This window comes from Ochotona princeps, chromosome 30, assembly GCF_030435755.1.
Source record: "Ochotona princeps isolate mOchPri1 chromosome 30, mOchPri1.hap1, whole genome shotgun sequence".
Classification (NCBI taxonomy): Eukaryota; Metazoa; Chordata; class Mammalia; order Lagomorpha; family Ochotonidae; genus Ochotona; species Ochotona princeps.
Genome location: NC_080861.1, coordinates 2,999,852 through 3,024,823, shown reverse-complemented (window position 1 = coordinate 3,024,823; position 24,972 = coordinate 2,999,852). Strand labels below are relative to the sequence as shown.

Here is a 24,972-nt window from a genome sequence, read left to right as displayed (position 1 = left end):
CTATCCAGCTCCCTGCTTGTAGCCTGGGAAAGCGATATAGGATGGGCCAAAGCCTTGGGACCCTGCACCCTCTTGGTAGACACAGCTCCTGGTTTCAGATCGGTTCACCTCCGGTCATTGTGGCCACTTGGGGAATGAGTCAGTAGACAGAAGATCTTTCTGTCTGTAAATCTGCTTTTCCGATAAAAATAAGTAAATCTTTTTAAAAAGCATTTGAATGATACTTTATGTTCACAGTGAATTTTAATTAGATTCAGATAATCACATTTATCATTCATGCTTTGTGTAGCATCTAGTAATATAGTATGATGCTCATGAACCTTGAGAGATTGATTTTTTTTTAAAGATTTATTCATTTTATTACAGCCAGATATACACAGAGGAGGAGAGACAGAGAGGAAGATCTTCCGTCCGATGATTCACTCCCCAAGTGAGCCGCAACGGGCCGATGCACGCCAATCTGAAGCCGGGAACCTGGAACCTCCTCCAGGTCTCCCACGCGGGTGCAGGGTCCCAATGCATTGGGCCGTCCTCGACTGCTTTCCCAGGCCACAAGCAGGGAGCTGGATGGGAAGTGGAGCTGCCGGGATTAGAACCGGCGCCCATATGGGATCCCGGGCTTTCAAGGCGAGGACTTTAGCCGCTAGGCCACGCTGCCGGGCCCGAGAGATTGATTTTTAATTAAGAGCCCTGGAAATCCTCATGCATTCTTTTTGCTTTTTCTGCTAGAAATCTCAGAACTAAATCTAGTCTTCATTGGTAAAAGTGTACTGTCCTTTAAGTAATCACGGGGAATGTCCCTGTTGCCGCCATTCTCCCTCTGCCATTGCTGCCCTGACTCTTCTGTATATTTTACTGTCATTTGGAAGGTCTCTGTTTGTGCCTCATCAGATGCTTTTTGGAATAAGGATATAAGCTGTAGGTGAGCTCATACATGGTAAAAGAAGTTTGGTTGCAATAAAATCACTAACTGTGGTGCTTGAAGGTTAGAATATAACAACAATTAGATGAATTTCTATTTTGGGGGTGGGGGGGACAGGGAAATGCATGCCCTGTAGCAAGCAAATCATCCAAAGAGCCTTCTGGAGCTAACTGCCTTAATTTTGACAAAAATTTCCTCAGCATCAGGGTTGGCATGGATTCAACAAAATCAAACTGGGGAAGGAAGTTAAAGGAGCCCCCACCTCTCAAATAGGTTTCGGATCTGTACATTTAGAAAGAACTTGTTTTTTTATTACTGTAGGACAGAGAGAAATTCACAGAAAGGGCCCAGCATGGTAGCCTAGTGGCTGAATTCCTCGCCTTGCACGTGCTGGATCCCATATGGGTGCCAGTTCATGTCCCAACTGCTCCACTTCCCATCCAGCTCCCTACTTGTGGCCTGGGAAAGCAGCAAAGGATGGCCCAAGGCCTTGGGACCTTGTACCCACATGGGAGACCCAGAAGAAACCCCTGGCTTAGAATCAGCTCAGCTCCGGCTGTTGAACCCTTTGGGGAGTGAACCAGCAGATGGAAGATCATTCTCTCTGTTTTTCCTTTTTGTAGATTGGCCTTTCTGATATAAATAGATAAATGTATTTATCTATTTTTATTAGAAAGTCAAATTTACAGAGAGAAGGAGAGAAAGATCTTCCATCCACTGATTCACTCCCCAAGTAACCACACTGGTCGGAGCTGAGCTCTTATCCAAAGCCAGGAACCAGGAGCTTTTTCCAGGTCTCCCATGCAGTTGCAGGGTCCCAAGGCTTTTAGTTCATCTTCTACTGCTTTCCCAGACCACAGACAGGGAGCTGAAAAGAAAGTGAAGCAGCCGGGATACCAACACCCATATGGGATCCCTATACATGCAAGGCAAGGACTTTAGCCACCTAGGCTACTGCTCTGGGGCCAAAAATAAATAAATCTTAAAAAAAAGTAAAAAAGATCTCTTTATCTAGTTTCATCAGACTACAGTACACTTTTTTTTTTTTAATTTTGATGATCTTACATGGTTGATTAGGGCTCACAGGGTCAAGGGCTACAGGAAAGTGGGTAAGACCATTGTTTCCACATTCTCTTTTTTCCTTCTTGTATCTGGGGGAAGGGGAGAGACAAAGGGAGAAGCCACACACCCCCTCCCAACCATCCCAGGGTCCCCGATGTGGAGCATGCTTGCTTGAGATCTTTAATGAATCAGGTGACATTGTTTTTAAGAGAAACTTAAAAGCTCTGATCTAATACATAGTTGGATGACTATGGATAATGATAATATACTGTTCCTCTCCAAAAAACTAGAAGAAGGGGTTTTAATTGTTTTCACTGCTGCAAAGAAATTCTAAATGTTTGTTTGGGTTATTCACTAGATTTTAAGCATTGCGAAATGTATACAAGTATTAAAACATGGTATCTCATAAATATGTACAATTTTACGTCTCCATTTAAATGTTTTCTTTAATTAAATATGGCAAGTGCCTGATAAGAAAATATACTGTATAGGATTTTTAAAACATAAATCAAGGGACCAGGGTTGCAGTATGGTAGGCATAGCCATACCCTGCGACACTGGCCCCCAGTAAGGCTGCTGGTATAGCCACATCTTGTGACACTGGCCCCTAGTAAGGCTGCTGGTTTGTGTATTGGCTGCTTCACATCCAGTCCAACTCTCCCTGTCAGTGTTGAGAAATGCAGTGGAGGCGGCCCCAAGTGCTTGAATGCCTGAATCCCCCATGCAGGCCAGCCTAGCCCTGGCCGTTGTGGCCATCTGGGGAGCCAACCAGTGCATAATCTCTATGACTTTCAAATAAATAAGTCTTTAAAGAAACATCAGTCAATATTAACCCAAGTGTGAACCAGTAATTAATGTATTTATTTAGTATGGATAAACATTTGCTAGAAATGTGCCTACCATGTGAGCCGTTCATTTTTACTGTTCCTGATTGTGACTTCCTGTATTTATACCACTTTCTATTAATGACAGATAATCTCAAAATTACATATTGTTTAAATTTTTGTCTCATAATCACATTTTCTTTCCAGATTCAAAATAAATCAGAAAAGAAACCTGGAACACCACTTCCGTCTCCAGCCACCTTCCCAAGTAGTCCCCGACCTGTGTCCCCTGCTCCCCACGTCAATCATGTTGTGAATGCGCCATTGTCCGCAAACATTCCACGGTTCTACTTTCCTGAAGGACTCCCAGATACTTGCAGTAACCATGAACAGACTCTCAGCAGAATTGAAGCCGCTTTTATGGATATTGAAGACCAGAAAGCAGACATTTATGGAATGGGGAAAATTGCAAAGGTAACGTAATTCCCATGTCATTTTTCGTCTCCCCTTCATTCTCTTTGGGTATGGCCTAGCAGTTAAGGCACCAGTTAAGATGTCTGTGTGCCGTGTCTGAGAGTCTGGGTTCAGTCCCAGCTCTGGCTCCTGACTTGAATTTCCTGCCAATGCAGACCCTGAGAGGCAGTGGTGATGGCCGAGTCGGTGGATCTCTGCCATCCAGGAAGGAGAGCTGGATTGCTTGCCCAGCTCCTTCCTGTTTTTGGCCCAACGCGGTCCTAGCTATTAAAATATTTTTTAAAACTCCCTCTCTAGCAGCTCCGTTCTCACCCTCTCACTGTCTGCCTGCTCTGTTTGTACGCATAATTTTTTTTCTCACATTGTAAAAACATTTTTCATTTTGATAAATCTTTAGCTATGGTCCTATTTCTTGGAACTCTTACATCTGAAAAGAGCTATAATGGTCTGCTGTTTTACCTTTCTACTTAAATATAGGAATCCCTCCTAAAATACCATTAACTTTGTTCTCTTCCTAGATATGTTCAGTGTTTGAGGGCCCATTACTTCTCCAGGCATCCTGTTCCATTAAGAACAGCCTTGCTTGTTAGAACGTTTTTGGTTGCACTGAATAGAAATCTTGTTATTGTTCTCATCCGTTGTTCATTTCAGCTCTGGAAGATCTGACAGTAAGAAGCAAGTCTTTGGTATTTCCAGTATCTCCAAACTTCCAATTTAAAATCTTAACTCCTTAATGTTAAGATTACTGTAACTGTGAAAGGTTGTTAGCTCAGTAGTGAAGATGCCTGTCACCCACATCCCAGTGCCTGGCTCCCCACCAGTGCAGACCCTGAGGGGAGACAGTGCTGTGTCTCTGCTGCCTGATTCCGGCCCTAACACAGTCCATTGTGGGTATTTGGGAACAGAGCAGCAAATGGGAACTGTTTGTCTGCCTCTCAAGTAAATAAAACTCTTTAAAACAAACACTACTTGGACTGAATTCTCTGTCTCCAGGTGCCCCCAGAACTGTTAGTGCTAAGTATGGCCGTGAGAGCTAATTGTCCCATTCTCCAGCTCAGTATTGTTCAGTGTCTCTCATCCCTACAGCAGTGCTTGGTTTAGTTTGGGTTTTATTTTTGTAGCATTTCATACTTTAGAATCTAGCAGTGATTCAGGCCAACCTTCAAGAAAACCAAGAATGGCAAGGACTCAGGTAGGAGACCAAAGGGAAGTGCCCAAGATGCCATGCATACTCATAAAGCAAAGAATTTTGCCACTTTCAGGAATAATATTAGAAAGTGTAAAGTACTATTTCACAGTAACCCGAACTTCTGTTCTGTACTCCAGTGTTTACACATTCTGGCCCCAGAGGTCCTTCCTAAACCCACCCAGGTGTGTTTCCTGTGTGGAAGACCATCTTGCCCTGGCACAGGAAGTGCATCTCTGCACCCCTCTCCAAGATGGGCTTCCATCCCTACATGAATTCTTTTCATGAGCTCTAAATCTTTCTGTTAGACTCTGTCAGCTCAGGTAGCAAGATAAAAATAACCCATATCTTTTGAAAGTGAAAACTAGGTCATGAAAGTGAAGGTGTGTGTATAATGACATTACGGGATTCCATGAGTATGTTGGTTTGTGGTGTTTTGTTTTTGCCTCTTTGAACCACTTACTTTAGACATTGTTTTAATTATGTGTTCATCCAGTTGTTGTTCAGTCCAGAATTTGCTTAGTTATCATGTTAGCATTCACTGAGTCAGCCTTCTTTCAACTGTTGTTTACTGTGAGTCATCTTTTGCCACTGGCTGTCCATTATTCTTACAACAGGTGGTCATACGAAAAGAAGAGAGGAAACCCTTAAAGGTTTAAAGAGTCAGGAGAAGAGACTCAGAGAAGTCAATGAATGTTTTTAGGGTTGTTGTTGGAAGGCCAGTTTGAGTCTGCAACCTGTTGTCAGTGCCACTTCAGCGTAGCTGTAAAGACTAGGCTCTGTGTTTTTAAGTGCAGAGACAATTTTTTGTTTCTGACATCTGCTCCTGTTGAAGTCTTGCTTCTGCATCTTGATCCTCAGGCAGCCCATGTCTGATTAAAGCCTCAGTGTGTAGTTTGTACTTTTTCCCATAGGCTTGAGTGATGATGAGGAAGAAATTAACAAAAGAAGTGTAGGAACAGAAACTGAAAAATGATAAGAAGAACATTGACTCAGAAGGTTCATCACGGAATTGTATTCTAGCACAAAGTCAAGAAAGAGGAATGATAACTCTTGAACCATACAGAAACCCCCAGCTCCTCTTTTCTGGCTATTGGAGCTGATTTTGACCCACTGTGCCTGTTGCCTACATAGCAGCCTATCTGTATCTGACTTTCTTCATTGTCAAAACGGAATAAAAGTTGGTGCATGGGGGTCACATGAGGACCAAATCAAGTAGCAGGCATGAGACACCTTAAAGTGCTGAAAGAACATGACACTTGGGCAGTCGTTTCCTCCTGTGCTTATCACCTCACAAACTTGCTTTCTGTTTTTACATTATTGGGCCATTCTTAAGTCAAATTATAGGTGTGAGGTTTTCTTTGTTGTAATTGCTGTGATAAACATACACTTTGTCTTGCCCCCTCTAAAGCTTAGTTTTCGAAGTCCATTTCCTTTATCTCCTTGTATGTTTCCTCTTGCCAGTCAGTTCCTTCCTTTGTAAACAAATATATATGTAGCATTTTAATGTATTAATATTTTAATGATTATACTAATTATTGGTTATATTAATTGAAAATTAAATATTAAAATTAGTCACATTATGTATTTTTGAAATATTAATACAGATGTACTAATTATACTAAAACTTAAAATTTTAATGTGTATCAAGTATATTAAATATGTTTAGCAAAAGAATTAAATATGTTGGATATATTGATGTATGTTAAATGTATTAATTATATTAATATGTATTCACACTGGCTTGTTCTCTCACTTCTGTTAATATGTTCTACTCCATTGCCTTCAAATTATTATCATACACCCTTTAGGTTCTTGTTGATCCTAAAAATTAAGATTTCTCAGCAGATGCCATCCAGCCGTGAGTTTTTAAAAATAAAATATGTCTAGAGCCCTTGCTGTTTACTACCCTTCCCAGGTTTTTTGCCTTTGACATTGACTGCTACAGCCTGGTGCCCTCACCCTGCCCAGCACTTGTCCACTCAGGGTACCCCAGGATGAGAACCATTGACTGAACTTTTGCATTCAATCTCAAACTATTTTCATTTTGTGCCTTATTGAAATGTTTGCCTTTGAGTCATTAGAAGTTTGTAAGTGATTCTTTTCTTACTGGCTTCTGCTGTTCATGAGCTGACCTACTTACATGTGCATTTGAACAAAAATCTGCGGCAGAGATCTTAATCCCAGGGAGTGAGAGTTGCTCAACAGTTTCCCTGTGGGATGTGAGGCACAGCCCCTAGAGGTGTCTCAGCTGAGGCTGCTCACCATTTCTGAGGCTGAGTTAGTTGCCTCTGACCCGTGCTGCTTTTCACAAGTGGAAGTCTGCAGGTCCTTGGAAGCCGGCTTCCGTCTTGCCCTGTGCCTTTGCCCTGTGTGATTTCCCAGCTTTGGCTTCACAGCAGTTACCAGTAGCCTCTCCCTAAGGCGGTCTAAAGCGCTTCCTTGGCAAAGCACCGTTCTGCTAAAGAAGGGCCTGGGTTGAGCTTCAGTTCACTCACCTGAAATGTTATTTGTGAACTTTGTACATTATCAGTCATGACTTGTATTATAAACAAAATTATATGGTTGCCAAGTGACACCTTTCCCTAATTCTTGACCTCAAGTGAGGGTATTCAGCCTCTGGACTTAAGATAATTTTACAAATTCTGCTCTTCATACGGAATGTGCTCTAGTGGCCCTAACAGCAGCCCCCTCTTATTTTTGCTTTGTCCTTCCTTCCCCTAGCTTGAATCTTGCCTTCCTCATCCAGCCTTGTCTCTGGCCTAAGCCAGCAGGAGTGCTGCATGCCCGCTCAGGGTACCTGTCAGAGGGAGGCTTCTCGAGGCTCCTGAGGGGATGCCCTGCGCCCTGACCTCACACCAGATGGATGTGTACCTAACATATCCAGAGAGGAGATAAAATGATGACAGCTCAGATTGTGTATTCAATATGATTAACATGGGTTTTTTAAAAAGATTTATTTATTTACTATCTGAAAGGCAGAGTTATATAGAGAAGGATCTTCCACACTCCCCCAAATGAGCTACAAGTCAGGACTATCCCAGACCAACATCAGAAGGCAGAAACTCCATCTGGGTCCCCCACATGGTTGCAGGGACCCCAAGCTGTTGGGCCGTCCTCTTCTGCCTTCCCAGGTACAATGGTAGGGATCGGGATTGGAAGTGGAGCAGCCAGGACAGGGGCCGGCACTCAGAGGATGCCTGCATCAGAGAGTGGCTTTGCCTGCTGTGTCACAATGCCGGCCCCTGATAATATCTTTATCTGATAATAAGTTGTGACTCTGAAGAGTTCTACACTTATGAATATGGGGTTTTTTAGAATAGGTAAAATTAGGAAAATTTGGAGACTACTTCTCTGCTAATATTTAGAAGTTATTAGTTATAAGGAAGAATACTAGGGAAAAAGGAAGTAAATTTAGCAAGATCTCTTATAAAGAGTAAAGGGATAAATTTTTTGAAATGAAAGCTTTTTGTTAAAATATGTGATACAAGGGAGGTAGGACAGCAAAGAGATTGCCGTAAGTGCCGAGATGTGTGTGGGGATTGGAAGTCACAGTAAATGGGCTTGGAGGGAAGATAACTGGATTTACGTTTTCTTTAAACATGGTTTTTGCAGTCATGCCTTCCTCCCCCCTCTCCCCTACTTCTACCTTAGTTGATAGATTTGTATGTGCTCTAGTTTTGTTCCACCAAAGCCCCTTCTCTGCACTATGGCACAAAGGGTAAAAGTCACAGAGGCCTTTTCTCTGGCCGTGACGTGACTCCGCTGTCTTTTATTTGCAGGTCTGTGGCTGTCCTCTCTACTGGAAAGCCCCCATGTTCAGGGCTGCAGGGGGAGAGAAGACAGGGGCTGTGTCAGCGCAGTCCTTCCTTGCCCTGTGGGGAAGGTAAGCACGGGGAGGCAGCGCTCTGGGGCTGGATGAAGTGTGGGGACACACTATAAAGTAGTACCAACTTATGTATTCATTTTTTTCTTTCCCTCTTATTTCATTAGAAAATTCAGTGATTACAACATTTATACTGACCCACAAGCTCCTTGCCGTAAGCCTTTATCATACATGCCTTTTGAACAGTGACACAGATCTGCAAAAATACCTCCTTAAGAGCTGTTTGATAGTTTCCTAATTTTACTTGTTCAGTTTGTCCCTAGGATTTGAATCAGACAGCAGTGGCATCAGAGTTAATTAGGACTCTCCTGTGAGGGGAGCAAGCCATATGCATCACGTGAAAAATACAGTTCCATTCTTGTGATGTAGTTTAGAAATATATCTGGTTGACTTGCTAAGAACAGGTAAATTCTAATAGGTTTCTCCGTTACTCTTTGGAAGTTCCAGTTAGCGGCGAAGGATGAGTGTATTTATCAGAGTGTCCTGGAGTTTAATTCCTGGCAGACGTCACAGTAGTCAGACATTCTCTTCACCTGTTACCGTTATCACTGTTGCTGTCATCCTCATCATCAACACGAGCACCAAGAATGGAGAGACGGAGTGAACGTTTAGTCTAGTGGTTAGGACGCCGGTCAAGGCATCGCATCCCGTGTTAGAATTCCTGGCTTTGGAGTCCCGTCCCTGTGCTCCATTCCAGCTCCGTGCGCACATATCCCGGGAGGCAGCCGTCTGTGGATGAGTTGTTAGCCCATTGCCACTCACGTGGGAAACCTTGACTGAATTCCTGACCTTCAATTAGCTGGTTCTTTTGTTTATAGAGTCTAGCACATACACTACTTGGTAATAAATGCTGTGTTAAAAGGAAATGACACAGCTCTTGGCAGTGTTGTATTCAGCTACTGAGCTCAGTTTTGTTAGAATAAACCATCTAACAATAGGTGAAGCAGCAAGAAGTCAGTTTTGATTAAGACAAAACTTGGAACAAACTGGAAGACTGCCAAAAAGGGAAAGAGTGTATTTAGGAGACATTGGAGCTAGAGATAATTACCGCTAGTGCTATCAGAATATTCTATTTTGAACATTCTAGAGCCCTGTTTGTGAACCTGAGGCTGACTATAGCAATGAAAAATTGGTATCCAGTTTTATCTACCTATTTAACTGCTTAATCTGAAGAAGAGGAAGTCAAGTTTTGGTTAAAGTCGCATGTCACTTGGAAAGTGAGATGGTGCGGCACAGTGCCCGTAGCCCTTCACAGCAGCTGAGTCATTTTATCTGTCAGGAAAAGAGATTTCTGCTGAAAGCAAAGAAAAAAACAGGATGCTAAAGTGTTCAAATTAGTAACAATAGGAGGCTGCTTATGAAGATACATAGTAGACGCAACTGCCTCTGTCTTTCTTCATTAAAAAAAGAAAATTCTATAGAATTGGTAAGAGTATGTGTGTGTGCACACGTACACGTGTATGCAGTAAAGCACTAGTTTACACTCAGATACTAAAATGGTTTGAGTGCCCTCTAGTGGGGATTACTCATTGTGCTCTTTTTATATATATAAATTTTATTTTTTAATGATTACATGGCTGATCAGGGTGGGAAGGATCGAGGTTTAGAGAAAATTGGGTGAACTCATTGCTTCCAAATTTCCTATTTCTTCTTGTTGTTTCCGGGGGAAGGGGAGAGACAGAGGGGGAAAACACTTATGACTTTCCACATGTACCCAGGAATGAGGAATAGCCACCCATATGGGATCCTTGCATATACAAGGCTAGGACTTTAGCCGCTAGGCTGCTGTGCTGAGCCCAGCATCCTGGCTTTTAAAAGGCTTTTTAAGAGCACAAAGAAACTCCTTCATTGAGACACAGTCCCTTCAGGTGCCAGTTCTAATCCCAGAGGCCCTGCTTCCCATCCAGCTCCCTGCTTGTGGCCTGGGAAAGCAGTTGAGGATGGCCCAAAGCCTTGGGACCCTGCACCTGTGTGGGAGACCCGGAAGGGGCTCCGGGCTCCTGGCTTCAGATCGGTGTAGCTCTGGCCATTGTTGCCGCTTAGGGAGTGAATCATCGGACAGAAGATGTTCCTCTCTGTCTCTCCTCCTCTCTGTATGTCTGACTTTTTAAAAAAAAAAAAGCCAGGATGCTTTCCTGGAGACCCAGGGATGGTTGTTGTAAAAATCCAAGCATGATAGCTCCACATGCTGACTTTGGAGAAGATGAGCTTATTTTGCTAATTTCTTTTTTTTTTTTTAAGATTTCTTTCTTTTTATTGGCTGCAACTGTTGAGACCCTTTGGGGAGTGAGCCAGCATGGAAGATCTTTCTGTTGCTCCTTCTCTGTAAATCTGATCTGCCTTTCCAAGAAAAATAAATAAATCTTTAAAAAAAAAACCTTTCAATCACAAGAAAACCTAGCTGACCATGACAGTGAATTCAAACATGATGTCATGTGTGTATGCGCATGGACTTGCTCCAGTAACAAGTTTTAATATAAAATCAAGCCAAATTACACAAGTCATTAGGACAAAGGGAAGTACTCGCACGATCGGAGGCTTGAGCTTCCTCTGCGACGTTCTCCTGAGCTGCCCCCCCGGGCAGCGTGTGCCCCGGGCCCGCTGCCAGGTGGGATCTGTACTCTGCCGTGATTCCTTACAGGCAGGAGGGACACTGCTCCGCTGCTGTTCTGCGTCCGTTCCCACATTGCCTGTCTTCAGAGAGAACGCGAAAGGAATTGGAAAGAGTGCTCAGCTCATGCCTTCCTTTCCTTTTTCATAGCAGTGTGTCATTTTTTCATAAACAAAACAATATTTTGCGTTGAAACTTCTGAAAGACACTACTGTAAGACAGCCATGCTTACCATCATTCTTCCTGCTTTATAACTTTCTATTACAGAGTTTATCAGCTAGTAGCATTGACAAAAAAATTATAATTCACACTGTATTTCTAGTTCATGCTTGTAATTTTCAAATGCCATTCCTGATTTGACTTTGTATCTCTTGGAATATTATCTGTTGTATCTCTGCTGTTCCTATTTAATAGTGTTCTCCTCTTTACCAAAGTATTCATGAACTGTTCGTTACAATGAAACATGTAATAGCTCTACCTTTGTAGGGAGAAAAGGTTTATTCTGGTCAGGTTTGTGAAGGTTGCAGTCTAAGATGAGGCTGCGTCGCAGTGTGACTGCTGACGCAGGCAGTAGAAGGCAGTGGCGGAGCTCGTGCCGAGGGAGGAGCCCATGGCGAGCCGGGAAGCAGCTCATGATGTGCGGACAGACCAAGACTCACCTGGTCTTCAATGACAAATCTCTGCGGAGGGACACCCTACCAATGTAAAGATCATCTGATAAGCCCAGCTCCCAAAAACCATCATTGTTTCAGTTTCCACCTTCCTAGGACATCCACCTAAGACTTTGGGGTTTAAAATCACTCATGAGTTTGAGAAACAAATTATGTTGAAATCATAGCATTCCACCCTGGCTACCTAAAACTCATGTCCTTCTCTCATACAAAGCAGTCACTCCACCCCCAATAGTACCAAAGGCTTAACTCAGTCTAGCATTAATTCCAAAATGTAAATTCTTACCTCTAAGGGACAGGCAAATTCACTTAGCCATAATCCCCTATTAAAAAAACAAATGTTGTGGGGTGGAGTTTGGCCTGGCTGTTAAGATGCTGGTTCAGATACCAACATGCCATCAGAATGCCTGGATCAGTTCCTTGTTCCAGATTTCTTCAGGTGCACACCCTGAGAGGCAGCAGGATGGCTCTGAGAGCTGAGTCCCAGCCACACTCCGGAGACCTCTGTGGGGTTCCTGGCTTCTGGCCCTAGCCCTAGCCATTGAGATCACCTGGGAAGTGAGTGTGTGTCTGCTCACTCACACTGTCTGCCTCTCATTGTCCAAAGAAAAATCGACTTGTAAAAGAATTTTTTGAAGCTGCAAATCTTCAAGATCCAGTAGTGGCACAGGCACAGACTATACGTTTCCATTCCAGAAAAGGGAGACAAGAAAACAGGAAGAATGAATTAGTCCACAGCAAAACTGGAACTCAGTAGGGAAATGTTATAGACATCATCCTGGCACATTGTGGCAGGACAGCCTCTAGATCTTGGGCAGCCCTGCCGCTGTGGCCTTGCTATTCCAGCCACATCTCATCTCTGTTCATGTTTGCAGCTTTCCCTGGTGGCTAGTTCATTTTGCCTGCATCCCTGCCTTGCTAGGCTCTTTGCAGCTTTACCCCCACCGCTCCAGTAGACATTGCTCCATCAGGGGCTCCAGGCAGAGACTTCAGCCCTACAGAGCAATCCTGCCTCACCTCCCAGACTTTCCTTTGAAATCTTTCTTTTTTTAAGATTTATTTTTATTAGAAAGGCAGGCTTACAGGGAGAAGAACAGACAGAAAAAGATCTTCCACTGTCTGATTCACTCCACAAATGCCACAACAGCCAAAGCTGAGCCGAGTCAGGAGCAGTTTCTTGTCGCCTGAGTGGGTGTGGGCCTGAGGACTTGAGACGTCCTCCACTGCTTTCTCAGGCCATAAGCAGGAAGCTGGATGAGAAGTAGAGCAGCCAAGACATATGGGATACCATATGGGATACCAGTGCCTGGAGGTGGAAGATTAGCCTATTGAGCTATGGCACCAGCCCCTTTCCTTTGAAATCTTACTGGGAAACCCCTGTGACTTCTCTGACCTTCATACCTTCAAAATCAGCAAAATGTGATTGACGCCATCACAAGCTACACTTGTTCCTCCCTGAACCGTAGCAGCATCCAGACTGCTGCACTGGCTGAGGGGAGGGAAGTGAATTCCCTCCTGTGCTGGTAAAGCCAGAGAAAGGTGTCTGGGCTTCAATGAAACAATTCTGCTTTTCCAGGCTGGACGCCTGCGGTAGGAGAGAGGGTGTCTGGGAGATTTCTGTGATCCCAGTACTTTGCTGAGTAACGTAGGGCTCCCTTTGCTTCTTAAGCAAATAGTTTCTGTGTTGCACTCTTCTGTCTGAAGCAACCCACTTTTTCTTCATTATTCCACTGGCCAAGCTGTGAATTTCCAGAAACATTCTGTTTGTCTTCCTTTTATCTCAGAGTCTGTGAAACTGCAAAAAATTAAAAAGCAACCAGTAATGCTCATTCCATAAGCCTGAATTCCAGTGTTGCTGCCTTGCGGTCTTTTCCACTGAATAACCTAGTCCATCGCCTCTAAGTTCAGTCGCCCAGAAAACCTCAAGGTTTGCATGCAGTTTGCCCCAGTGTAATCAGTATTTCTTTAGTTCGATTCCCAGTAGAATCCTAATTTGCATATGAAACCTCATCAACATAGCCCTTTGTCCACATTTTTGTTAGCATTCTGATCTCCTGAGTCACTCTTGACACTCTGTTTATCATATACTAGGCCTTCTCTTTCCCCAGTGTTTCAAAGGTTTCCTACTCTTTATGGTAAACCAATTCCAAAAGCTCTAGTTTGTGTATAGTGGGGAGAAGTGATGATGCCTGCATTCCTCAGTAGCAATTTTCGAGTCAACTTTTTATTACTACAACAAAATCACTAAGGAAAGTAGCTTTGTAACAAAAGGTTTATTTAACTCAGAATTTTGGAGTGTTAAGTCCAAGATTGGGCCGCACCACTTGTTTGACGACTCATGAGGGAGGCAGATGGCATTGCTGGGGAGCCCATGTAGACATGGTGACCCCGGAAACAGGAAGGAAAGCTCTCCCTGTCATGAGGGAGGCAGATGGCATTGCTGGGGAGCCCATGTAGACATGGTGACTCCGGAAACAGAGGAAGGAAGGCTCTCCTTGTCATGAGGGAGGCAGATGGCATTGCTGGGGAGCCCACGTAGACATGGTGACCCCGGAAACAGAGGAAGGAAGGCTCTCCTTGTCATGAGGGAGGCAGATGGCATTGCTGGGGAGCCCACGTAGACATGGTGACCCCAGAAACAGGTAGGAAGGCTCTCCCTGTCGATCACCATCTTCCTAGAGCACGTCCCCAGTGACCAAAGGACCTCCCATTGCAACAGAGCTGGATTCAGTTTCTCCTTTCTAAGTACCATCAGTTTAAGGTTTGGAAGCTTCAGGTCATGCATGAGTTTGAGAGCTAATTCATATTTGAACCCTAACAAGGACCTCACTGCTTGTGTCGTGCTTGTCACACCCGTCTGGTAACCCTAAGAAGCGGTTCTAATGAGCAGTGTTACACTAATCTTACCTGAAATGTGTATTTGCTTAGCTTTGGGAGCCTGAAGCATGTTAAAGAACAGCGAAAAGAAGTATAGCACAGGCACTCGGTGCAGCAATGAAGTTCCTGTTTGGAGCACTGGCATTGTATAGCCGAGACCTTGGCCGGAGGCTCAGCACCTCGGAGCGTCCTGAGAAGGCGAGCCTGTGAAGCAGCAGTCAGTACCCCCAGTACTTGGAGGCCTGAGAGCCTCACCGGAGATCTGGGTTGACTTTCGGGTTCTCTTGCAGGCTCACCACTTCGGGAGTGAACCAACACATGGAAGATCTCTCTCTGTCTCTCTGCCTTTCAAATAAGATGAAAACAAATAATGTTTTAAAAAGCTACACTGTAGTTTAATAATCAGAATTGAAATTACATAACTATCTGAATTTGTTAGATCACAAACATGTTTTTTGAGAGTCATCTATATCCAAGTCACTGTGTGTGTGTGGTAAGGCAGAAAAGAGCTGTTACTTTGTCCCTCAGGTCCCAAAGAGATGAAAGACAGACAGTGATACAATGGTATGTGTAGTATGTAGAAATTAAATATTACTAGATCAGTAGGGTTTTATTTGTCAAGGAAAGCTTTTGGAAAGAAGCTGATTATTGGCTAGTCCTTTAGAAAGAAGCACTATTAGGGGAGGTACAAAGTCAAACGTGAATGACAGTGAAGTCAGCTCAGCTGCCTTGAGTGGAGGTGTCATCTAGTGAAACAGTAAAGTGGCAGGGAGGCGCAAATCCAGCTCTAGAAATCCTTAAATGGCTGGAATAAGTAAGTGGGAGACAGTAACTGAACATGTTTGAATAAGCAGCAGTGTTTTAGAATGATGGATTGTCTACGATGTAAGGTTGGATGAGCACCAGAGCCTAGTAAGAGCCTCTCCCCTGCTAGCAGTCTCCATGTGAAATTACAGGACCCTGTGCTTGATGACGCAGTGGAAGTAGAAACGGAACAGTCGTCTAAAATGCCTTAAGATTTCAGTATTGACATTCCATGCTTCAGGCACCCAATGGTCCAAGCTAGAAACATGGGTGTTTCCTTAACTACCTCTTCCCTGTCACTTTCCACACTTGTCAACTACCATGTCCCCTCATTTTCTTTCACCACCATTATCTGGGCATAGGCACTCATTATTTCTGGCTTTGGGTTTCAAAAAAAAAAAAAAACACTTCTGAAATGAAAATTCTTGAGCAGAGCAGGATAAAACCCAGTCTTGGCCTGACTTTAAAGGGCCTCTCAGGTTGGACCTGCCTACGTGCATCTCACCTGACAGTTAGGTTACTCCCCCTTCTCTTCAGTCCTTGCACATGTGTTGCCTTCATGCTCCGTGCAACTCATGCTAAGCATTTCCATGCTACTTGCCTTTGTACAACATCCTTCTTCACAGTTTGCTTTCCAGAGATTCTCACTGGGCACCTGTGTCCTTCCAAAACAGCCTGTGATAATATTTTTGTATTGTCTGTTCCACAGTAAAGTGGTGGTGTAGTTCTCTCACTAGAGTATAAACTCCTAACGGCATGAAAATGTGCTGTATGAGGGAGTTTCAGAAAGTTCATGGAGGTTCCTGGCACGGTAGCCTAATGGCTGAAGTCCTCGCTCTGCATGCACCAGGGTCCCATATGGATGCTGGTTCATATCCCGGCCACCCCACTTCCCGTCCAGCTCCCTGCTGGTGGCATGGGAGAGCAGTCGAGGACGGCCCAAAGCCTTGTGACCCTGCACCCATGTGGCTCCTGGCTTCAGATTGGCTCAGCTCCAGCCATTGCGGCCACTTGGGGAGTGAACCAGTGGATGGAAGATCTTTGTCTCTCTTCCTCTCTCTATATCTGACTTTCCAATAAAGATAAACAAATTTTTGTTTAAAAGGTTCATGGAAAATACACATGATCTTGTAATTTCATTTTTCCGTTAATTTTTGAAGACTCCTTTTGGTTGAGTTCCAGACATCTTCAAGATGAGGCGCAGTATTTACCACATAGTATTCAGTGATTAAAGAAAGAAGACAGGGGCCCAGCATGGTAGCCTAGTGGCTAAAGTCCTTGCTGGGATCCCATTTAGGTCCCAGTTCTAATCCCGGCAGCTCCACTTCCCATCCAGCTCCCTGCTTGTGGCCTGGGAAAGCAGTCAAGGACGACCCAAAGGCTTGGGACCCTGCACCCGCATGGGAGACCCGGAAGGGGCTCCTGGCTCCTGGCTTCAGATTGGCGCAGCACCAGCCATTGTGGTCACTTGAGGAGTAAATCATCGAATGGAAGATCTTCCTCTCTGTCTTCCTCTCTGTATATCTGACTTTGCAATAAAAATAAATAAATCTTAAAAAAAATGAAAACAAGAAAGTTCGGAACATGATTAAATCATGGAGAATGAGGCAGAGAAGTCAGTTTTTGAATTGTGTGCCCAGGTAACTCAGCATGGTGCCATCATTAGTAAAAATGTCCAGAAAAAGCATTAACTTCAGCATAAAGGTTTTATATTTGGTTTTTAATATTTCTACCTTAATATCCAAATTTTATCTCCTAATGGAGATAAAATAGTCCAGCAAATAATTGGAGGCAAGAAATTCTCAAAATTTAGTATAATTAGTACAGTGTTTTTATTTAAAACCTATTCAAAGTCTACTTTCAAACACTCCTTATCAACTTGGCGCCGAGCGTGCATGTTGTTGACCTGAGCATGCACAACTTGCTGTCTTATGTGGGACACAGTCCCTCTAATGTGTTTCCTCGAGGCTCTGACCCCACATTTCCTGTGCTAGTCTGGATGGACATTTAATGTTACATATATTTCAGTACATACTTACCTACATTAATTTAGTTGACTCTGGTCTCAGCCTCAGAAGCAGTTTAAAAAGTAATGAGTCACCTTATTTTTCAGCTTATGTGTTCTTTCCACAGAATCAAGAGCGAGAAAAAAATTCCTCTATTAAATTTTTTTAAGAGATTTATTTACTCATTTGAAAGGCAGTGTTGCAGAGAAGGAAAGACAGATACTGTGGCGAGTGGAATGGGAGGGAGAGAGCCTCCTGCTACGCTTCACACCCCAAATGCTCACAACAGCCAAAGCTGGGCAAACCAAGCCAGGGGGCCGAAACTCCATCTGGGTATGCTACGTGAGTGTGGGGAATCCAAGTACTGGGACGGTCTTCCACTAGCTTCCTGGCTGCATTAGCAGGGAGCTCTATGGGAAGTGGAGGAGCTGGGCCCCGAGCTGGCACTCTGATAGTGTGTTGGTATCCCAGGTAGTGGTTTAATGCACTGTCAAAACACCCATCCGTCAGCTTTCTCAGTCTGTGAATAAAGAGCACCTAATGTAACGGCCTTCAGGTCAGCCTGCAGTCACCGTGGATGCTGCGGTCTTGTTTCCCAGAGCGGCACCTCCTAAGCTGTTGTTCGTTGCAGGTTGCTGAATAACCATCATGATGATGCCTCTAAGTTCATCAGCCTGCTGGCCAAGCCCGACTGCAGCTTCCTAGAACAGGAGGACTTCATCCCTTTACTTCAGGTGATTTGCACTTCCTTTTGAAAATGGGTTCTGCCTTTGTTGGGGTTTCAGAGGTTGTTCTTTTCTTTTTAATATATTTTTATTTTGAATTTTGAATTGTGTGGTACAATTTCATAGACTGGGATTCCTCCCCAAACTCCCACCCTCCAACAGATTTTCCCCATTTTACTGCAATGGTGTAGTCCTTCATAAGGAATCATAATTCTATCAGTCTCTTATTTAAGTGTACCCCAACACTGGTGATACAGACAATGTCAGATAATCCAGCATCCCTTTCTACACAAGTCCAATGGTTTCATTGGGACTCCATCTTTCGTGTGGAAGCAGGGATGCATGTTGCATTATACCCCCACATCTGGATATGGTAAACCCCAGTAATCCATCACTATACATTTCCATAATTGAGCAGCCATGAAACAAGGTCAACAACTGGTATGAGTTAGAACAACCACCACCACAACAACAACATCCACAACAAATGACAGCACCAGGAAAAAATGTGCCACTGAGTAACCAACACATGGGTGACTAAAAGGAAACACAAAGTTTCTTGGGAAAAATGGTGCCACTGTAGCATGTCAGTTGAGCTACACAGATTAAGGTCAGAATTCTACAACAGAACTTTTCTAATTTGTCTTAGCAAATTATCATTATTTAATGAATTCTAAAAGCAAGTCCATAGTAGAAATTAGAACAGGCTCACTCAGCCTTTCCATGCCCATTCGCAGTCCCATCTGAAGCACTTTCATAATTGTTAGAGTTCAATGAAATCACTTGGATTCAGCTAGCACAGAACATCACAGAGCACCTGGCAGGTTAAAGGAAAAGGCTATGGAGGGATCACACCCACAACTTGGGGTCTAAGCAAACTTCTAAAATGCCTGGGTTCCTGATTTTCAACCCAACAGTTAGTGGAATCAACATTAAAATAGGAAAAAAAAAACCGGGGGCGGGGAAGTATACCTACGCTTGAATACACCAAGATCCATAGAGATAGCTGCTGCCAGACTATAAAGGCAGTGAGGAGAATAAGAAAAGCGAAGAGCAAAAAAGAGACCAAAAATTGCAAAAACACTCCAGTCAAGGAGTTATTTAAGAATGGTAGTTGCCAGTCCCATTACTGGGTTTCAGCCAAGATGAGTAATTTATATTATTAACGTATTCTGTCTTTACCAAAAAACTCACATGGAACATCTTTCACTGATGGAACCAAATAAATGAAACAATGATACATTTCTCTCATTTTTATATATTTATATATATATATTTCTCTCATTTTTCTTTTTCTGTTTTTGAAACTTTAAACTCTGTGTGTTATACTCACAGTATTCAGCGTATAGGAGAGCAGTTCAGTTGAGGAGGATCCCCAAAGAAACCTTGTCTGAGGCAATCCCAGACCTGACTATTGTGTGTGTTTGCCAGTTTGGGGTCCGGCTCAGCCTGGCCCAGTCTGTCACCCGTGACAACCTACACACTGGTAGTTACAATTGCTGTACTATCTCCTACCCTGTCTCTTAGGTAAACCAATGAATGCTGCAGCCCAGCCCAACCCTGCCCACCACATACTTGGCCCTCATGTTCACCAGTGGGAGCTACAGCCTAGTCCCATCATCTCCTAACAAGCCCCACCAGGCCAGCTCCTAGCCTTGGTTCCAGTGCTTGCCAGTAGGTGCAGCAGACTGGTCCAGTCTGTTGCACATCCCATTCAGCTCTCATATACATCAATGGGTGTTGAAACCTAGCTCAACCCAACCAATCCCACTACCCAGCCCACATTCATGCCAGCAGCTGCCACCTGTCTATGCAGGCCCACCCTTGCCCTGCTTCTCATGCTCACCAGTAGCAGTTGCAGCCCATCAGCAAGGTGCCCACAATTTCCCTAGTGGGCCCAGTCCCAGATCTTGCACTCTCCAGGTGGTTCTGCAGTCTTGCCTGATATAACTTGCCCCCAGTCCCAGCACTTACCAGCAGATACTGCAGCAAAGCCCAACCAGTCTGCATTTACTCTGGCTCAGTCCTTCCACTATGAATACAGTTTGTTGACCCAACCTGTCTCACTCCTAACTCAGCTCACAAGGAGGCCAAGAGGTGTTGTAACCCTGCCTAGCCTTATCTGCCCCCGGTTCCAGTTCTGATGCTGGAGCAGTGGCCTAGTGAGAGAGCCCCCAGCAGCCCCCCTACTGGGCTTGCACTCCTCCTCAGGGGTCTCACATGTGCTGGTGGGTGCTGCGGCCCAGTCTGGCATGGCCGGCCACATTTTGTCATTAACTGGCAAGTGCTGTAGCTTGGCCCAGCTTGGTCTGCCCCAGTTCCAGCTTATGCTGGTGGCATATCTCATGCGCACTAGTGCATGCGCGGCCTAGTCTGACAAGAGTCCACCTCCTGTCCTCGCAGGAACAGTGACCTTGCCCAATTGGCTCATACCTGTTCTGGTTCTTGCTATTCGGTGCTACAACCCAGCCACACCTGGTTCACAACCAAACACAGTTCTCCTGTGGTTCAGGTGGGTACAAAGACCTAGTTCAGCCCATCCTATACCCACCCTGGCTTTCATGTGTACCAGTGAGTGCTGGAGTCTAGCCCAGTCTGGCACATCCCAGACCCAGTCCACACCCAATCCAAGGGACACTGAAGTCATGTCTAGCCCAGATCACCACCCCCATTCCGGCTCTCATACTTACCATGAGAACCACAACCCAGTCGGCACATCCCTAACCAGGCCTGTTCCCAGCCACAGATTTTGCACATGCCAGTGGTTGTTCTGACCTAGCTTGGTGTAGCCCATCTGCCCTCTTGGTCTTTGCCATCAGATGCTGTGAGTGTGTGGCTTGTTTCTGGAGAGGGGTTGGTCAGGCATGGCCAGACCAACCTAGCTCACTGGCATGTGCAGGAGCCAGACTGGAACGCAGGTCATGCAAAGTTAGGCTATCACACCCACTGGTTTACATGAGCCAAGGATGAGAGCAGTCTGGGCAGGGCTAGGCTGCCAGTAAGAGTTGGGGCTGGGGGTGGGCCAGGACAGGTCAGGCTACAGCACCTGATGGCAAAGGTCAAGAGGGTGGATAGGCTGTTCGTTCTCTCTCTCCCCTTTCTCCCCTCCCCCGTGTGTGTGTGTGTGTGTGTGTGTGTGTGTGTGTGTCCTCTGTAACTCTGCCTTTCAAATACAAAGAATACAAAAATATATAGCACTCAAAGAAGTTCATTATGTCATACATCCCAGGCATTCAACAAACAAGAAAAGACCTCTATGAGTGAGGAAAAATGAATCCATGAAAACTGATCCAGGGGGCTGGCAGTGTGCAATAGCTGATAAAGCCTCCTCTTGCAATGCTGGCATCCCATATGGACAACAGCGCGAGTCCTGGTAACTCCACTTCTGATCCAGTTTCCTGCTGATGGCCTGGGGAAAGTAGCAGGGGATAACCCGAGTGTCCAGACTTGGCTGGAAGTCCCGGCTGTTGGCTCTGGCTGGCCCGGGCCTGGCTGCTGAAGCCTCCTAGGGAGTGAACCAGCAAATGGAAGCCTGTGTTCCTTACCCCTTCTTTGCCCCTCCTTTTTCTCTTTTCCCTCTCTCTTCCCCTCGCGCTCCTCCACCTCTCTCTTTCTCTATACAACTCTGATTTTCAAAGAAATAAATCTTTATAAAAATTTTTTATTGGAAACATTTTTTGAAGCAATATTTTGTCAAGGTTCATTTCTTTGTTTTGATCATTGTGCTGTCCCCATTATGAGTGATGGAGTAAAAGGTTTAGGAAATTCTTCTGTAATATATTTTGCAAAAGAAAAAAAATATATATATATATATTGCAACGCATCTGTAAGTCTTTCCAGCTAATACGTTTAAGAAGGGCCGGGTGTGGTAGCCTAGGGCTAAAGTCCTCACCTTGAACGTGCCAGGATCCTATATGGGTGCTGGTTCGTGTCCTGGTGATCCCACTTCCCATCCAACTCCCTGCTTGTGGCCTGGGAAAGCAGTCGAGGACGGCCGTTGCACCCTAGGGACCCTGCACCCGCATAAGTAGCTCCTGGCTTTGGGTCGGCTCAGCTCTGGCTGTTGCAGCCACTTGGGGAGTGATTCAGCAGATGGAAGATCTTCCTCTCTGTCTTTCCTCCTCTCTGTATATTTGACTTTCCAAAAACAAAAAAAAAATTTTTTTTTAAATTTAAGAAACAGTAATGTCCATTGTTTTTAGACTGTTGAGAGCGAGGCTTAGCAAACTGCTGTGAAGAAACAAAGCAGAACAGCTGAGATCCAGTTACTGTTGATCAAGCAGTTAACAGGTGACACCTGGGTTGGCATTGCAGCGGCCTGTGGTTTATAAATCAGCAGTGAGGATCTGACAGACACCCTATGCTCATTCCAAGTGCTTCGACCCAGAAAATGAAAACGATCTTTTCAAGGTTTTAATGTGCTAATAGTCTTAGAACAAGTTAGCAGGGCCCGGCGCGATGGCCTAGCAGCTAAAGTCCCTGCCTTGAACACGCCGGGATCCCATATGGGCACTGGTAAGCTCTACTTCCCATCCAGCTCCCTGCTTGTGGCCTGGTAATGCAGTCGCGGGCAGTCCAAAGCCTTGGGACCCTGCACCCGCGTGGGAGGCCTGGAAGAGGTTCCCTGGCTCCTGGCTTCAGATCGACACTGCTCCAGCCGTTGCAGTCACTTGGAGAGTGAATTATCGGACGGAAGATCTTCCTCTCAGTCTCTCCTCCTCTCTGTATATCTACCTTTCCAATTAAAAAAAAAAAAGCAAGATAGCATATTTTCGAATAAAACCCAAAATTGCAAAACAGATTTGATACATAATTATTTTTATTAAAAAAGGATGGATATTAGCCAGTTCACTCATCATAGACAAATTTCAGCCTACTTAGCTGTAAGGCTGTTTTTTAGCAAGAATTTCCATGTAATTAGATTAAGAAAAAGAATCACCCTCATAGATTTGTGTTCATCATTAATTCTAAATAAATATCACTTAGCAACCCCTACCAAAATCTGCTGGATTAATTTCCCTGAGATGCCTACATATTTTTAAATTACAGTACATTCCTCTGAAACACCTAATTCACAAATCTCCAAGTATAGGTAAATTTAAAAATCTTAACTTTTTGTTGAAATATGCGTGCAAAAAGGCATACTTAAACATGTGTAATAAACTGTTAACAAAGTATTAATTTTAAATGTATTATTCAGTATTCTAAAATAGCAAATTTGATGCATTTGTAACTTACTGGTAAATCCGATAGGCATGCTTTCTATAGGTGAGTAAATTTGGTTTTGCTTCCGGTCTTTTCCAGGATGTGGTAGATACACACCCCGGACTAACGTTCCTGAGAGACGCCCCAGAATTCCACTCCCGCTACATCACCACGGTAGGCTCGAAGTGCTCTGCTTTAGTGTCATTTTATGATGCACTTTCTTTTCAGTCACTATCTGGTATCCCAGCTTTCACAGATCTTTATGTGAAAGTTAAATGAACTATAATGATTATTTTATTAGGACAAAAGTAGAGAATAATTGCATTAATATTTACCTATGTTTCCTTTTTCGTATATACCCATTGCTTAAAAGACATCTCTTATATACAAAATTGGAGAAATGACATTCCGTCTGGTCTGAAGAGGTATACCCTTTGCTATATTACAAATGGCTTTGATCATTTCCAAGTAAGACTGAGAAAGGTTGTTCAGCATCCAGAATGAGAAGACTTGTCTCCAGTACCCTCATTTAGAACCAGAAATGGTCTTGAGAAGTCGCTTGCATGTGATCAACTCTTCTTACATCCTGTAGCAACTTGAACCAGCAGGACCAGTTCTCTGCCTTTTCCCAGTTTCCCTGGCACAGCTGCCCCTGGTTAGACACAGGCAACTTGTTTCAACACAATCGCCTTGGCCCCGACTCGCTCGTTTCTTACCCACATGACTTCTCATTAGCTTCTCTGCTTATGCCTTTGTGGGCCCTGTAGTCTGGTCTCCACCAGAGTCATCTTTTTACCGGTGGTTTGGGTCATGTCACCTCTTTGCCCAAACCCTGCAGTGCTTTCCCACCTCACACAGAGCATCCTTGCTGTCCTTTTCCACCCCCTGTAGCACTCAGTCCCCCTACCTGCCGCCCTGCCCTCTGCTTCACTTGCTGTCACTCTGTGTCCTTGCTGTGCCTGAGAAACCCAGCCCATCTTGGCCTCAGTGCTGTTTTACCTCTTTCCTCTGCCGGGATTACAATCCCTACGGATTCCCTGTGTTGCTCCTCACTTGATGCAAACACCTGCTCAGCACTGCCTGTTGAGAGGAACCTTGCCACAGCACTGACTGGATGACTTCCCACACTCCCTGCTCCCTTAACACTTAGGGAAATGTAAACATCTGTTTGTATACGTCCCCCTCCTATAAAGTGGGAGCTTCATGAGGACAGGGACATTGTCTCTGTTCCACTGACGGTCCAGACGTGTCGGTTTAGTACCAGCAATAGTGCCTGACACTGTCGGCATACACTAAGGTTGGATAAAAGTTGGAAACAATTGTGGACATGTTTTAGTCCAGCCTCCTACCAATTCAGAAATGCCTTCTGCAAAGGAACTTTTTATTAAAATTTATTCTCAGGAAAGATGTTAAAAAATAGAAAAGGAAAAAAAAAATAATGTTTTTCCTTATTCTATCAATTTTGTTATTTCTTCAATTAAACAAATCCATTATCTTTTATTATCTACAAAATAATCTCCAGAAAGTTTTATGATTTGTGATTTTTTTAAAGAGTTTCATTGGATTTAGTTTACTTTTTGCCTTTCTTTAAATACTTTTTATAAGACTGGTGTGGTGGTACTGTAAGTTGAGTCTCCACTTGTGCTGCCAGTATCCCATATGGGCACCGGTTCAAATCCCTGCTCTGCCACTTCCAATCCAGCTCCCTGCTAATGTGCC

The 24,972-nt window shown here is 44.2% G+C and overlaps 1 protein-coding gene across 2 annotated transcripts in view; it reads left to right on the top strand.

Moving 5' to 3' along the window:
• PPP2R3A (protein phosphatase 2 regulatory subunit B''alpha) overlaps positions 1-24,972 on the top strand; it is a 72,188-nt gene that overhangs the window by 14,568 nt on the left and 32,648 nt on the right. For both annotated transcript variants that reach the window (XM_058657278.1, XM_058657279.1), the window contains exons 2-5: positions 3,016-3,282; positions 8,251-8,354; positions 17,955-18,057; positions 23,353-23,427. In XM_058657278.1, the coding sequence (XP_058513261.1) occupies positions 3,016-3,282; positions 8,251-8,354; positions 17,955-18,057; positions 23,353-23,427 (549 nt within the window). The remainder of the gene's footprint in view (positions 1-3,015; positions 3,283-8,250; positions 8,355-17,954; positions 18,058-23,352; positions 23,428-24,972) is intronic.